This window comes from Eptatretus burgeri, chromosome 2 (genome assembly GCF_056783735.1).
Source record: "Eptatretus burgeri isolate ZD-2024b chromosome 2, Ebu_testis_v1, whole genome shotgun sequence".
NCBI classification, from domain to species: Eukaryota; Metazoa; Chordata; class Myxini; order Myxiniformes; family Myxinidae; genus Eptatretus; species Eptatretus burgeri.
Window position 1 is genome coordinate 121,701,828 of NC_140962.1, and position 13,621 is coordinate 121,715,448.

Here is a 13,621-nt window from a genome sequence, read left to right on the forward strand (position 1 = left end):
CGGCATGAAGAGAGTCAGAAAAAGAGGATTCACCAAAATGCAGCTTTATTGAAGGACCACACGCCAGCGGAGGTGATGTAAGCAGCTCAACCAGCATTTTTGGAGAGCTACCAAAACCACACCGAGTTTTACATTCAAAAACTCTCATATATATATATATATATATATATATATATATATATATATATACATACATATATATATATATATATATATATATATATATATATATATATATATATACATACATATATATTCTATCTCTAATTCCAATCTATCTCTGGTTATACTCTAACCCTGGTTGGTGTGACAAGAGCTTCGAATGTGTACTCAAAATATGAGCTAAAAGTTTTTCTGCTCTCCCACAAGGGAGGGTGGAACAGTCAAACAGCTTATCTTAGGGCCCAGGAATTTCTCTTAGGCAATTATCTGGGCTTGTTATCACTGTAAAAGCAAAACCCTTTTAGTTTCCCAAGCGTGGGCTGTGTGAGGTGACCAGAATGAGCTAACTGGTGGAAACTGTGGGACTGAAGCTATAGAGTTTTTAAAAAATGCATTCCAGAGTATATAAAATTGGTTCGAATCCTTACATCTAACTAATATATGTGTGTTCATTATGAATCAGATGTGACCATAAAATAGCACTCCTCACACTGCCTGTCCTAACATATGGATGTAAAAGCTGAACTTGTTAATGCAAAAATAACAAGAGCGAGAATTGCTTTGGATACATGTCTCCGACAATTTCCAATGAATGTTTGGGAGATAAAAATTTGTTCACCTTTAACGCCCAGTCGAGCCGATAACAGAACAAAAATGAAGATGAAAAATCTATCAAATCCACCGTGTTTGGGCCTATTCAGCAAAATTAAAGGAAAAACAACTTTCATGCACTGATGTCTTTTGCAGACTAGAAATCAATAAAGACAACGAGGATAACAAACTGGAGATAAAAATTAGTTTGCTTTAATGCACGCTCGAGCTGATACTGGAACCAAAATGAAGAAGAAGAAATTCTCTAACCCACCGTGTTTCGTTATTTTCTCAGCTTTGCCTATTTCAGATGAAAAGTAACCCGATGTACATACATGAAGCTAAAACATGCATACGGCTTATGTGCGTGCATAATACATCATGGTTATATACCTGGGATCATTCCAATTGCCATGGGCCAATGGGTGTAAAGCAGTGTGGTGGAGTCAGGGCAGCTGAACACGAACCCATGTATAATATGTGATATTTTCTAAGTTTTAAAAAGGGCATAACGTGAAAATTGACAAATTGCCCTGAAACTCAAACTTGTTCAGTAAATTATTATCAATATAAAGCCATGTACCAAGTTTCATTTGAATATGTTTAAGGGTATGGCGGCAAAAGTCTGAAAACCCACAGGTGAACAGATGGAAAGCAAACCGACGTCCCCTCTGGTGAAACTATTAGGGGACTAATAAGGAAGGGAAAACATGGAAATAAAACACAAGTGACCTTTTGTGCCCACCCCTTCTCCCTGAGGGATAATCACAATATGTGGACTGGTATCCTATTTAGAACAGATCAGTTCCAGGATAGAGCAGACAGGTTATTTCCTCCCTGAAGCACAGTCATGTTGCAGCTGGATTTTAAAACAAAATCAGCAATCAGGTCGTAATTTATTTGTTCACGTGGGGCACATGAATTCTGGAAAAATAATATGAGACAAGAAAATGCAAGAATTGTCGTGAGAAAAAAGCAGGGTATGTGACATCATTAAAAAAACCAACAGAGAGATTGAAATGGTAATGGGATGGTCACTTCGCAAGAATGGCTCATCGTTGAACCAAAGAAACACTGGAGTGGATACCCAGGGATAAAAAAAAAGACTGGCAATATGCCTTCCCAGAAGAGACTGACAAGAAAGGCAGTGAGCACTTAGAATCTTTGAGTTGTTGATAAACTCGGATCAGTGCTTCACCTGCAGCATGGCGTCACAAAGTGTGTCTTCCCTCGGATGGACGTTAAGCTGAGCACTTCATCTGCTGGTATTAGTTTCTGGATCTAAAATATCCCACCGTGTCTTTTTGATGAGTAGGCGAGTTATTGCCAGAACCCTGAACAAATTTAAAATTCCTGCCACCTTCAGTTGAATGTCAGGACGAGCCAGCTTGTTCATGAGAGATTTAGGTGAAAAACTTTCCCCACGCCAACTCCATAAGATTGTGGGAATAATTGGGGCCATTAAATAAGTAGTAGTATCACACACACGCACACACGTCATACCGTGGCAGTTGCTTAACATCAATGTCCCTTTATTCCTAACTTTCATATACCATAATACCAAAATCATTGGGACAATAAGGGAATATGGAGATCAAAGTTATTAATTTGCAACTGTTTTTTGTGCTCAATAGGGTTTCACTGTTACAAAGACATCAATTAAATGAGGCCGAAGCACAAGGTCTGTTGCTTTCACATTGCAGGCAGTTCAGTGGTCCCGGTTTTCTCCCATCTATTCTCCAACATTGCTCATTCTGCTCTTTCAGTCTTCCGACCCTCCCTATTTACTCCAAGATTTTCAGGTCACCCCCTCCTGTTAAACTTCCAAAATAGAGGCTCACTGCACACCTCAACTCTTTTATTCCTTGCTTCTCCTGTCTCTGAAACCACCCAATTCAAAGCTCTCCCTCTCTTACCTCCATGGTTTCAAGCAGGCGGTGCACCACCATCTCTTGTCATTCCCAATTTTGGCACATACTCTTTATGGTCCCCATTAACCTTTCCTAACTCAATCACGTTACTTGTGAGTTTCAGTGTTTACTCTCCTCGTCCCTCTCCCGTTTTGTTTTGTTTTTCTGTTTTTCTTCATTCCCTTAATGTTTGTCCAACAGTCAGTCTTACCTTGCTCTTTCATGAGCCTCGCTCTGATTAAAAGAAAAGCGAAAAACTTTGCACCAAATGTTGAATACTATCAGGCATAATAATTTGCCATTACTCTTTCAGAGCAAGTGCAAGTTCAATATTGTAAATTGTGCTCTGTTGAGTTTGGCTCTCAGGCAAAGTTGCAACATGCCTCAGAGTGCTTCGATTGGGTTACGGTCATGATTTTGGGCTTGCAATTATAGATTTTCAAAATGTTGGTGAACCAGATTTTTCACATTTATTGAGCTTTTCTTTTTCACAAGTGACCTTTTGTGCCCAACTCTTCTCCCTGAGGGATAATCCCAATGTGTGCACCGGTATCCTATTTAGAACAGATCAGTACCAGGATACAGCAGACAGGTTATCTCCTCCCTGAAGTCATGTTCCAGCTGGATTTTAAAACAAAATCAGCAATCGGGTCGTGATTTATTTGTTCACGAGTAGCACATGAATTCTGGTTGCGTTCTTGCTGGGAGTATAATTCTGCCAGAAATTTTCTCCCGCCTGAAATTCATGGCAATAATTTAAAATCTGTCCAGGATGCCAGCAAGAATGAAGATGCAAGATAATTTATTTTTGATGTTATGTCGAATAAAAATATTGACATTCATTGGCAATTTCATATCAAAAATCTTTGGAATGATGATTGTAAGGGATCAGGGATCAGGTGGCATATCTACAGGAGTATACATTGTATCAAATCCTTTTTGCATTATTATTGAACATATGGATTGCATTTGACCCAAATTATTGTGTACAAGGACAGCATAGGATATGTGGAACACAACGGTCAATGCCTGAATGATTAAAAGAGCACACAGTGATCTGCTTTTTTGAAAGATGCCGTTGGATCTTTCATGTCCACCATCAAATGCTGGCATGTGGAACACTGCTTTCACGTATTATCCAATTAACTTTTTCATTAAATATATTTATTTTTATACTCCTAGAATTCTTCTGATCCATAGTTTGAGAGGTTGAATGGGATAAAGTAACATTGCTGATAGCCACTGCAAGGAGGAGTAAATAGCTTGATTTGTTTTTTTTACCTGGGGTTTATCACTGCAAAATGTCTTTAAGAGCCTGAGAAATAGTACATGATAGATGAATAGGTCAATTGAAGTGCAGGTTCCGTGTGGCTCCTGGGATTCGCCAACACTGCCTTTGGGCCTCTGGATTGGTCTCGGTTGATCAGTTATAGCCTTTTGCGCTTGAGCACTCTGGAGTTTGCCTTTGCCTCAAGCCAAAATGAATGCAACTACCACCGGTGGCTCAACCATACTGTTTGCATTGCCTCTAAAGGAGGAAGAAAAAGAAGGGGAAAAACATTTAGTGTAATTCTACTGAGATTCATATCTGACACGAGTAACATGCATCACATAATGGGAAGTTATTAATTTGATATATTTCATCTTTTTTCCTTATACTTGACATTGGAGTGCACATCACCCTGAAACAGGTTTTATCCAGTCCGCCTCGATTTATGATGAAGGTCGGCATCCAGTATATTTACCTCCGCCGACCAAAGGAGGACGGACATTATGTTTTCACCCCTGTCTGCTGTCTGTCTGCTTGTTACTTGCAAAATCAATGATTCGCAAGTCCTGTATATTGGTTTGTCTGGTCTGTGCTTCTGTCTGTTTGTCTGTTACTTGCGAAAATCAAAGATTTTTCAAGTACGAGTTAGTACTGTATGTTGATTGGTTGTGTACGTTATCCTCTCTGTTTGTCTGCATGTCAATTGCTGAAAGGTCACGATTTTAAACCGGTCGTCACGAAACTTCACAACCTGGTAGAGTTCAGTTCATCATAAGCAAGAAACCAATTGATTTTGAGGTCAAAAGGTCAACATAGGCCAAAGGTCAACAACCTTGTCATATTTCGAAAATCCTCAATTTTCATCCGATTGACTTGAAATTTAAAGATTTATATTTCAGGTCACTGAATTCAACCAGCCAATTATTTTTGAAGTCAACATAGACCAAAGGGTCAACATCGGCAAAAAAGGTCAACATAGGTCAAAAAATCTACAGAGGCCAAAGTTCTAAAATCGTCAATTTTCATCCGATTGATTTGACATTTGAAGAGTAGTTGCACATTTGGTCATTGAATTCAACCACCAATTATTCTTAAGGTCTAATTTGTTTCATGGGATTTCACACGTACCGTGCTATGTACGACATCTCTCTTGTTACTTACAAATTCGAAGATTTTCCAAGTATAGTATATTGGTTCATCGATTTTGTTATTCTGTCTGCCTGTCTGTTTGTCGCCTGCAGGTCACAATTTTCAACCGATTTTCACGAAACTTCACCACATGGTAGAGTTTGGCATTGGGAAAAGCCTATTGCTTTTGAGGTCAAAAGGTCAACATAGGCCAAAGGTCAACAACGAAGGTGGTATTTCTAAAATCCTCAATTTTCATCCGATTGACTTGAGATTTGAAGAGGATTTATATTTCAGGTCACCGACTTAAACCAGCCAATTATTTTTAAGGTCAACCTAGACCAAATGGTCAACATAGGCCCAAGGTCAACAACTAAGGCGGTATTGTTACGAATCTGGAAGCTATTTGCACACAACAGACAGAGTCTCCACAGTTCAGTTATTCCGATAAGTATGTGTTTATAGTTCGAACCCTCCCTATGTCTAAAGCGAATTACATGTGTGAGCTGCGAAGTTTCTTTCTAGTTAGATTTTTGCAATATCCAACAACAACATCCTTCTTCGTTCCGCCACCCAACCAAACCTTCGCGCACCGACTCCATTATTCACGTGTTTTTGGCTGAAAGCGTGGGCGGAGCCTCCATCGCCTCAGATCGAGGCTCCGCTCTGAAGTAGGGCAGGGAGTGTTTCCTCCAGCCAATGGACGAAGAGCGAGCAAAGCCGAGGCGCTCCAGCCAATGGGAAGCCAGAAGGTCAGAAACAACTACAGAGCCTCTTCGGAGGGGGGGGGGGTGGGCCACCGACATGCCACCCGTCCAATGGGAGGCAGAGTTACCTCAGGACAGGCCCCTCCCACCTTGCAGGAGGGGTTGAATAATTTGTCGGTAAGATCCATCTGGGTCGTCTCGTCTGGTCGGCTGGCCGTCTTGTCTGGTCTGCTGGCCATCCTCCATCTTGGTGCTGGCTGGCGTCTGCCGCTTCATCTTGGTTCCTTCGAGCTTGGTACGAAGTTGTCCATGTGGGTTCGAGTCCCACCGTGGTGGTTGGAACGTCCGATCTTCCCAAGCCCTTCCACAAGAATCCCGAGCTCCACAAGGACAGGTCGGCAAGCCGTGCAAACGCGGCTAGGTACCGACCAAACTCTGACATCCAGCCTGTCTATCCTCTTGGCTGCGAGGGTCGAAATAAAAACAATCCGGGTCCATTTTCTTTTGGTGTGTGTGTGTGTGTGTGTGTGTGTGTGTGTGTGTGTGTGTGTGTGTGTGTGTGTGTGTGTGTGTGTGTGTGTGTGTGTGTGTGTGTGTGTGTGTGTGTGTGTGTGTGTGTGTGTGTGTGGTGGCGCCGTCCTATAAGTTGAAATTGTATAAGTGTTGATTGCTCATTGTACATTTTCCTGCATATTCGTGATTAAGTCTGCTCTGTCTCCCTCCCTATTATAAATAAACCCCTGTTAAATGTACTACAGTACCTCATTGCCTGTCGTTTCTACCATTGACCCAGCACGGTGCAGGCTTGAGAAATAGTGAGGCCGTTTGTGCCGTAAATTGTTCATTTGATCCAGCGCAGCTTTGGTAACTTCCGCTCGGTTACGCTGGATCCGAGTCGGTAACAGCGACTCGGTTCGGACAAAGTCGGCCGAGGGTGTGGCTTACCCGGTAGTTAGATGGCATGGGTACTTAGGTAAATTGGAATTCGACAAGTGAACCCTACCTCACACCATCAAAATATTGGCGACCACGGTCCTTTAAGCAACCCGTCGACTCCAGGGTTATCCGGGGTGACGACCTTTCAATTCCGGTGTTCGGTGGGAGATGGCCCGACTGCTCCATCCTGCGGTCGTCCTCGCCACCGAACCCCGGCACCACAACAGTATTTTTAAAATCCTCAATTTTCATCCAACCAGCCAATCAGCCAATCAGCCAATCAATTAATTCAACCAGCCAATCCGATTGACTTGATATTTGAAGAGGATTTATATTTCAGGTCACTGAATACAACCACCAATTATTTTGGAGGACCACATCGGCCAAAAGGTTGACTTGAAATTCTGAAATTGTCAATTTTCATCCGATTCACTTGAAATTTGAAGAGGAGTTGCATATTTGGTCAATGAATTGACCCACCAATTATTTTTGAGGTCAAATTTGTTTTATGGATTCTGCAAGTATCGTGCTCTGCACGACGTCTTCTTCTTGTTTGTCTGTTTGTGTGCAGGATATCTCAAAAATTTCTGGACGGATTCGTCTGAAATTTGGTGGGCACGTTGGATGTCACCCGGAAGAATTGATTACATTTTGGTGACGATCCGGTTATGTATCTGGATACTAGAATTGTTTAAGTGCTTCTTTACCATTCAGAGATTGGGCCAAAAACAATATGAAGCGCGATATCTCAAAAAGTTATGGACGGATTCAGACGATAGTTGGTGGGAAAGTTGGGTGTGTGACAAGGAAGAATTTATTCAATTTTGGTGAAGATCTGAATATGGATCGGATCTGATAATCTTTGAGTGATTCTTCACCATTGAGGCATGATAGGGCTAAACCAATATGTATGTATATATATATATATATATATATATATATATATATATATATATATATATATATATATATATATATATATATATATATATATATATGTCCAATATATTTATATGGTATGATATCTCAAAAAGTTTTGGATGGATTTGGATATAAGGTGACATGTGTTTGCTGATAAGAACAAGCCACTCAAAGTTTTGTTCAGGACCGAATCCAGATCTGGCATAGCAGTGGGATACAAAACATAAACTAATCAGCCTGATGGAGTTATGTGCTCTCCTGAGTGCCCTCTACTTTTTTTTTATGTAATCCATTGCTTTGATTTGTCACAATCAATTATGTCTTAAACATTTCAACCACTCTTCATATAACCTGTAATTTTTGGCCCCTTGAAGTATTTTCATGTATGATGAGTATTTTGGTGCATGATAATGCAGGTATTTTCATACATTTGCCAAGTATGATAAGCCGACATTCATCCAAAGGAACAAGCCAGCGATTACTGGAAAGTTTGTGATTTGTCCAGCGTTCCTCTGCTTCTTCATCCCTTTTATCACCTCTGCCACCGAAGATGGGTGCAGGTTATGCTTTGACCCCTGTCTGTTGTCTGACTGTCTGTGAGCAGGATATCTCAAAAAATGTTGTGGATGCATTCGGACGAAATTTGGTGGACAAGTTGGGTCGGGATGAATTTATTAGATTTTGGTGAATATCCGGATCCAGATACTAGACTTTTTTTTCAGGTGATTCATCACCATTGAGAGATTGGGCCAAAAACAATATATAGCATTATATCTCAAAAATTATGGACAGACTTGGATGGACATTGGACAGGTTGGAGTGTGATGAGGACGAATTGATTCGATTTTGGTGAAGTTCCAGACACGATAATTTTTTTTTCAGTGATTCCTCACCATTGAGAGATGGGCCCAAAAATGATATATCATACAATATCTCAAAATGTTGTGGATAGGGAATGAGGAAACTTGGTGGATGATGTAGGGAGGTGACAAGAATAAGCCAGTTATATTTTGGTTAAGGTCTGGATGCAGATCCAGCCTATCAGTGGAATATAAAACTTCAACTGTTCAGTCTTGCAGAGGTACGCGCTCTACCGAGTGCCGTTGTGTTCAAATATTTTTGTCATTAAAAAAAAAAATTCGTCTTGGTTGTTATCCTTGTGATTATAAAGTCCCATCAAACACAACTGAACCAAACTTCATCCTTCAGGTGTACCAATCCATTGTAGAATGGGCGAAATATGATGTGTGAATGAAGATCTCGTCTTGCTCATGAAGTGTATTGTCGTTCTGCATCATTGGACAGAGAGTATATCAATGGATAGAATCAACAGGATGTTTCTTGAGGTGTGTTAACCGCCGTGAGAAACAAGTCGAAGCTGATGTTCCGTGTGTTAATCCTTTACAAGAACACAGAGGGGTTAACGCCTTCCTCTTTTTGCTCCCACAAAGAGTGAACACCCAAAATGTCTCCTTGCTGTTGATGTACCACAATCGATATCCTTTTGATTCCATCCATCAAAATAAGATTTATAACTGGCTTGTCTGCCTTGGTGTGCCATTTATTTTAAGTGGTTTTTGACACAAAGGTTAATTGAGGCAAATCACTAAATCAATAAAACACATTTCAAAAGTCACCTTTTATGAGATAATCAAAACTTGACCAATCAAAGCAGATAAGTGCTTCGATCTGCAAAATAACTGAAAAATAGCAAGTTGTCTAACCGTTGTTCTTTCAGTCATTTTTTTAACAATGATTGTTTTATGACCTCAAAACAACCACTTGCCATCACTGTCCATCTATTTTAAATATATTTTAGATGTTTTTGAAAGCTGTTAATATGATGTTACAAGTTGAGTCACCTGATTAAGATTGTGGTATTTAGACTTCAGTAATGTATCATTAATCATCATTGACGATAAACTACATGACACTTTGTTTCAACAATAGAGGTGAAGTTAGTTGTAAAGTTTTGGTGTTTCTTTCCACAGACTGCCGCCTCAACCGCACTGGACCTCCCGTTACTATTGTAACCATTGATGAAGAAAGTCCTAATGGTTTGTTCCAAAGCAATCACCATAACTCAACAACCTGATAAAACCACCAGGAAGTATGACTTGATGGGATAACTCAAGAAATGGATTTGAAGACGCAATGTAAAAAAATAAAAATAAAAACTTTTAAAACTGATTTTGTTTTCAACCAAATGGAACGTTAACTACAACATGTTTTTATTTGAATTGACCTTATTTATACCCCAAAGATAACTGTCATACATCTGAGATTATTCTGAATCTCAAAAATATACCTTTCTGTTTAAACAGCATAAGTTCAAATGTCACACTAGTTTCGGTGTTAACTTCTCCTCAGCCCAGATTCTTGCCATGCATTTTACCTGAATACAACTGCAAGAGGAATTAAAAGCAGGTTTAGTGCAATCATTCTGTTGTTGGCTCTGATCTTGCAGGTACCATTGTTGTGTGGGACCTACAGATAGCAGGCAGTGCAAGTCCCCCTCACCCTACTGTTGCCCTGCATCTGGAGAGTGTGCCAGGAACACTGGGTGCAGACTGGTTGAAGCTCATCCCGGAGCTTCAGCGTGTGATGTTGTATACAGCGGGACGTGTGCTGGACAGGGATGTATGTTGTAACTGATATGATACCACGGTCATTTTGCATTTATAAGCTTATTCAACAACATAACCACTTTAATACAAGCTATATCCAAATAGGATGATTCACATTATTTGATTCGAATATTATGCCTGCATTGGACAAAATAAATATTCATTCCTTTTGGAACCAGATTATATGGAATTGATAATATAATCAGAAAGAAATCAAAAACACTAACTGTTAAGTCAATCATGGCCTGGCTTTTTAAATATCACACAAGAGTCTCGGCTCATGGAGGAGCTAAACCACAAATATAAATGACAAAATATTTTATATTCCCATTAACCCCCAAGCCCAACTCTTTCTGGGTTCCCAGTTTATCCTTCCACTTCTGTGATTGAGAATCTGTGGCTGTATCCATCTTGTTCACACCCTTTATCCTCCATTGCTCTCATTCTTCCCTACATCCATTATTCCTCCAAGTTTCCCTCTAATTTGTCCCTCAACCCTGCTGTCGGTGTGTCCCCCACCCCCTTTCTCTTTCCACTGTTCTTTTTGTTCTGTTACATCCTGGTCAGTTTTGTGTCATAGCTACTCCAAGAGCATCGACACTGTTGAAATCAAAAAAGAAGCAATAGGTGTACCAACTACCAAAGGGGCATCAGGTAGGTGTTATAGACAAACACAAGGAGGAAAGGAGGAATAACACAAAAACCGCTTGCACTCAATCCCACTTGTTTCACGATCCATCATGCTCAAATGTGAAAATATTTCTATTTTTTTCAACTGTAAATAATTTTAAGAGCTCACAGGGTGTTTTGTCACGTTAACCTAATCGGTATGTTGTGACTAATGCCTTGGCTAAAGAGAGAAACCATAACATTGTGATTTTGTCTCTTTTGGAGGAATGTTCTGATGTATATGCTTTAGCTCATTACCATGCTTACACAAAACATCCACACGTGGATGCATCTTGCATTTGTAGGATTGTAAAATTATTAGCCTTTGTTTGAGATCATCTTTGCATAATTATATTCAGATACAAATCCAAAGCTTTAAATGAAAGTGGAACAGTGAGACAAAAACATCGCAAATGAGTGGGGAGGTGGCAGAATAGAGGTGGCTGCAGTGGGGGTTCAGTATGAGAAGAAGAGAGCGGGAGTGAATATGGGAGAAAGCTTGATGTGACAAGAGGCAGCACTCTTGAAACACTGGAGGAAGGGGCATGAAACAACAGACACAGCGAATCAGTTCCACGTATGAGAGAATAAAACTTCTAACCATTTACAAAGCTTTCATCCGCAGTCTGGTGGAGTACTGCTCTCCCCTCTGGGGTGATGCTCCTGCCTCACACCTATCTCTGCTTCACGCTGTGGAAACCAAGGCTTTTAGGATCATTGGTATCTCCTGCGATGAAGCTGAGTCTTTGTGTCTCTCACTCTTTCACCGGAGGCAGGTCGGTGGTCTTTCTTTCTTCTACCATCTCTTATCTTCCCTCATCCAAAATCTTGATCTTTTCTACCCCCGTTAATCCACCCCAAACCCACCTCCTTCAAATTTCCTGTTTTCCTTCCTGAAAGTCCCTGTAGTACCATCTTGTTTACCCTGCCCCAAAAGTATAGAGAGATGATGGAATGGAGATGAGCGGTCATCTTACACTTGGCAAGGGTAACTAGGTTTGGGATTCTTGGAAAAGCATGCTACCTGGATGAGCAGGGCGGGAGGGGCAAGTTGACAGGAGAAGCAAGAACAGAAGTGAGGCAAGAGAAAACTGAGATCCACCAACTTGCCTGTGATTGGTGAGAAGCAGGGCTTGAGACTCGGCCTCGTGTCGACATATGCCAATAACACCGAGACCCTTGGGACTTGATCTCCTCAAGGGAAGTAAGATAGGAAGCAGCTGCATCAGCCTAGTGTGGGTACAAACACTCCACAATAATTCTGGCAAAGGCCAGAAGAAAGCAGTGCTGTACACTGCAGAATGATGTCGGAGTGTTGGTGGTTCTGAATGAACTTAGCTCTGCAGAAAATATCGAATCGTCAGCAGGCTTTGCGAGCCAGTTTGGCGACGTGATCCATCCAAGTCACGTTGTGACAGATTGTGAGATGGGAAGGAATGGGGGAGGACAGATGAGGGACTGAAGAGCTGAGGGGAATGGCTAACGAGCTGTTTGAGGGTTGGGTGAGTTGAGAGGAAGGTCGGAAGAGCTCTGGAGAAGGCATGAATAGCTGCAGGGAAATGGGTAGGGGGTGAAATCTTTATGGAAGGGGATGGTATAAAAGGGGCTTCATCCATATACAAACATTTTTAACAACTTAGTCTGCACTTTTGTAGCTAACGTTCCAGCACATGATCCCAGATATTTTGGCTACATTGGAAAAGTGGACCATTAAATGCACATAAGAAAATAATCAGTGCTGTAATTTTTTTATGATGCAAATTATTTCCAATTTGGTATTAACAAGGAATGGCAGAAGCAAAATGGTAAAGGGCACAAAGACAGAAAGAGTGGAAGAGTGCGACAGAGAGAAGGGTACAGGAGGGAAGATAGAATGGGAAAAGCAGTTGTCGAGATAAATGATAGAATATTCCGAATTATTAGTTACATCCTAATTACACAAAGAAGAATATGAAGTCAATAATTAGAAAGAAGCAAACAAAGTTTGCAATTACACAGAGCAGCACATGAGGAATGAAGAAGTGAATGAATCAGGAAGGGACAAGGTGTGGGGGAAAGAAACTTATATATATATAATTTTTTTGCTTTTTGAAAATAGAATTGTTATTTCAATCTTAAATGCACTTATTTGTTGTGGGTAAGACGGGAATTCGAAGGAGCAAGGTGGTAATAGCAAGGAGATCGAGGTATACAGGAACATTAAAGATCCCATCACAAATTTTGAATGTGGCTTGGCCAGTTTTTTGGGGGTTTGCTCATACTCTGCAAAATTCCAAATTCCTGCCTTTTGATTCTCTGCTCAGGCTTACCTCAATGGTGCCAAAAGGCCCATGTTTGACTAACGATGTCTGCAAGTAGAACTAACCCCCAAACCAATAGTGCTGCTCTTCATTTTCAGGTAGATACTACATAATCCCTTGACTAAAGGAACATAAGCACCATAAACCAACGAATTGTTTGGTAATGCCTTCCACATAAAAGTCAACAATTGTTTCACAACCGTCTTACTGCATGCACAGTATGCTTTCAGAAGCACTTGCCACTGTGTAATTTGCTTCGTGTTTCTTGATTATTTTCGGTGTGCAGCCTCCATACAATATCCAGTCATTGCAAGCTGTGGTCGTCTGCAGTAACCTTCGGCTCGGTAGCTCCGTTAGCCATGAGGTCAAGGTATGGAATAGAAGATATCACAAGTTGACA

The 13,621-nt window shown here is 40.7% G+C and overlaps 1 protein-coding gene across 1 annotated transcript in view; it reads left to right on the plus strand.

Moving 5' to 3' along the window:
• PCDH15 (protocadherin related 15) overlaps positions 1–13,621 on the plus strand; it is a 338,778-nt gene that overhangs the window by 102,286 nt on the left and 222,871 nt on the right. Inside the window, exons 3-5 of the mRNA XM_085871026.1 lie at positions 9,617–9,682; positions 10,093–10,265; positions 13,508–13,591. Of these exons, the coding sequence (XP_085727152.1) occupies positions 9,617–9,682; positions 10,093–10,265; positions 13,508–13,591 (323 nt within the window). The remainder of the gene's footprint in view (positions 1–9,616; positions 9,683–10,092; positions 10,266–13,507; positions 13,592–13,621) is intronic.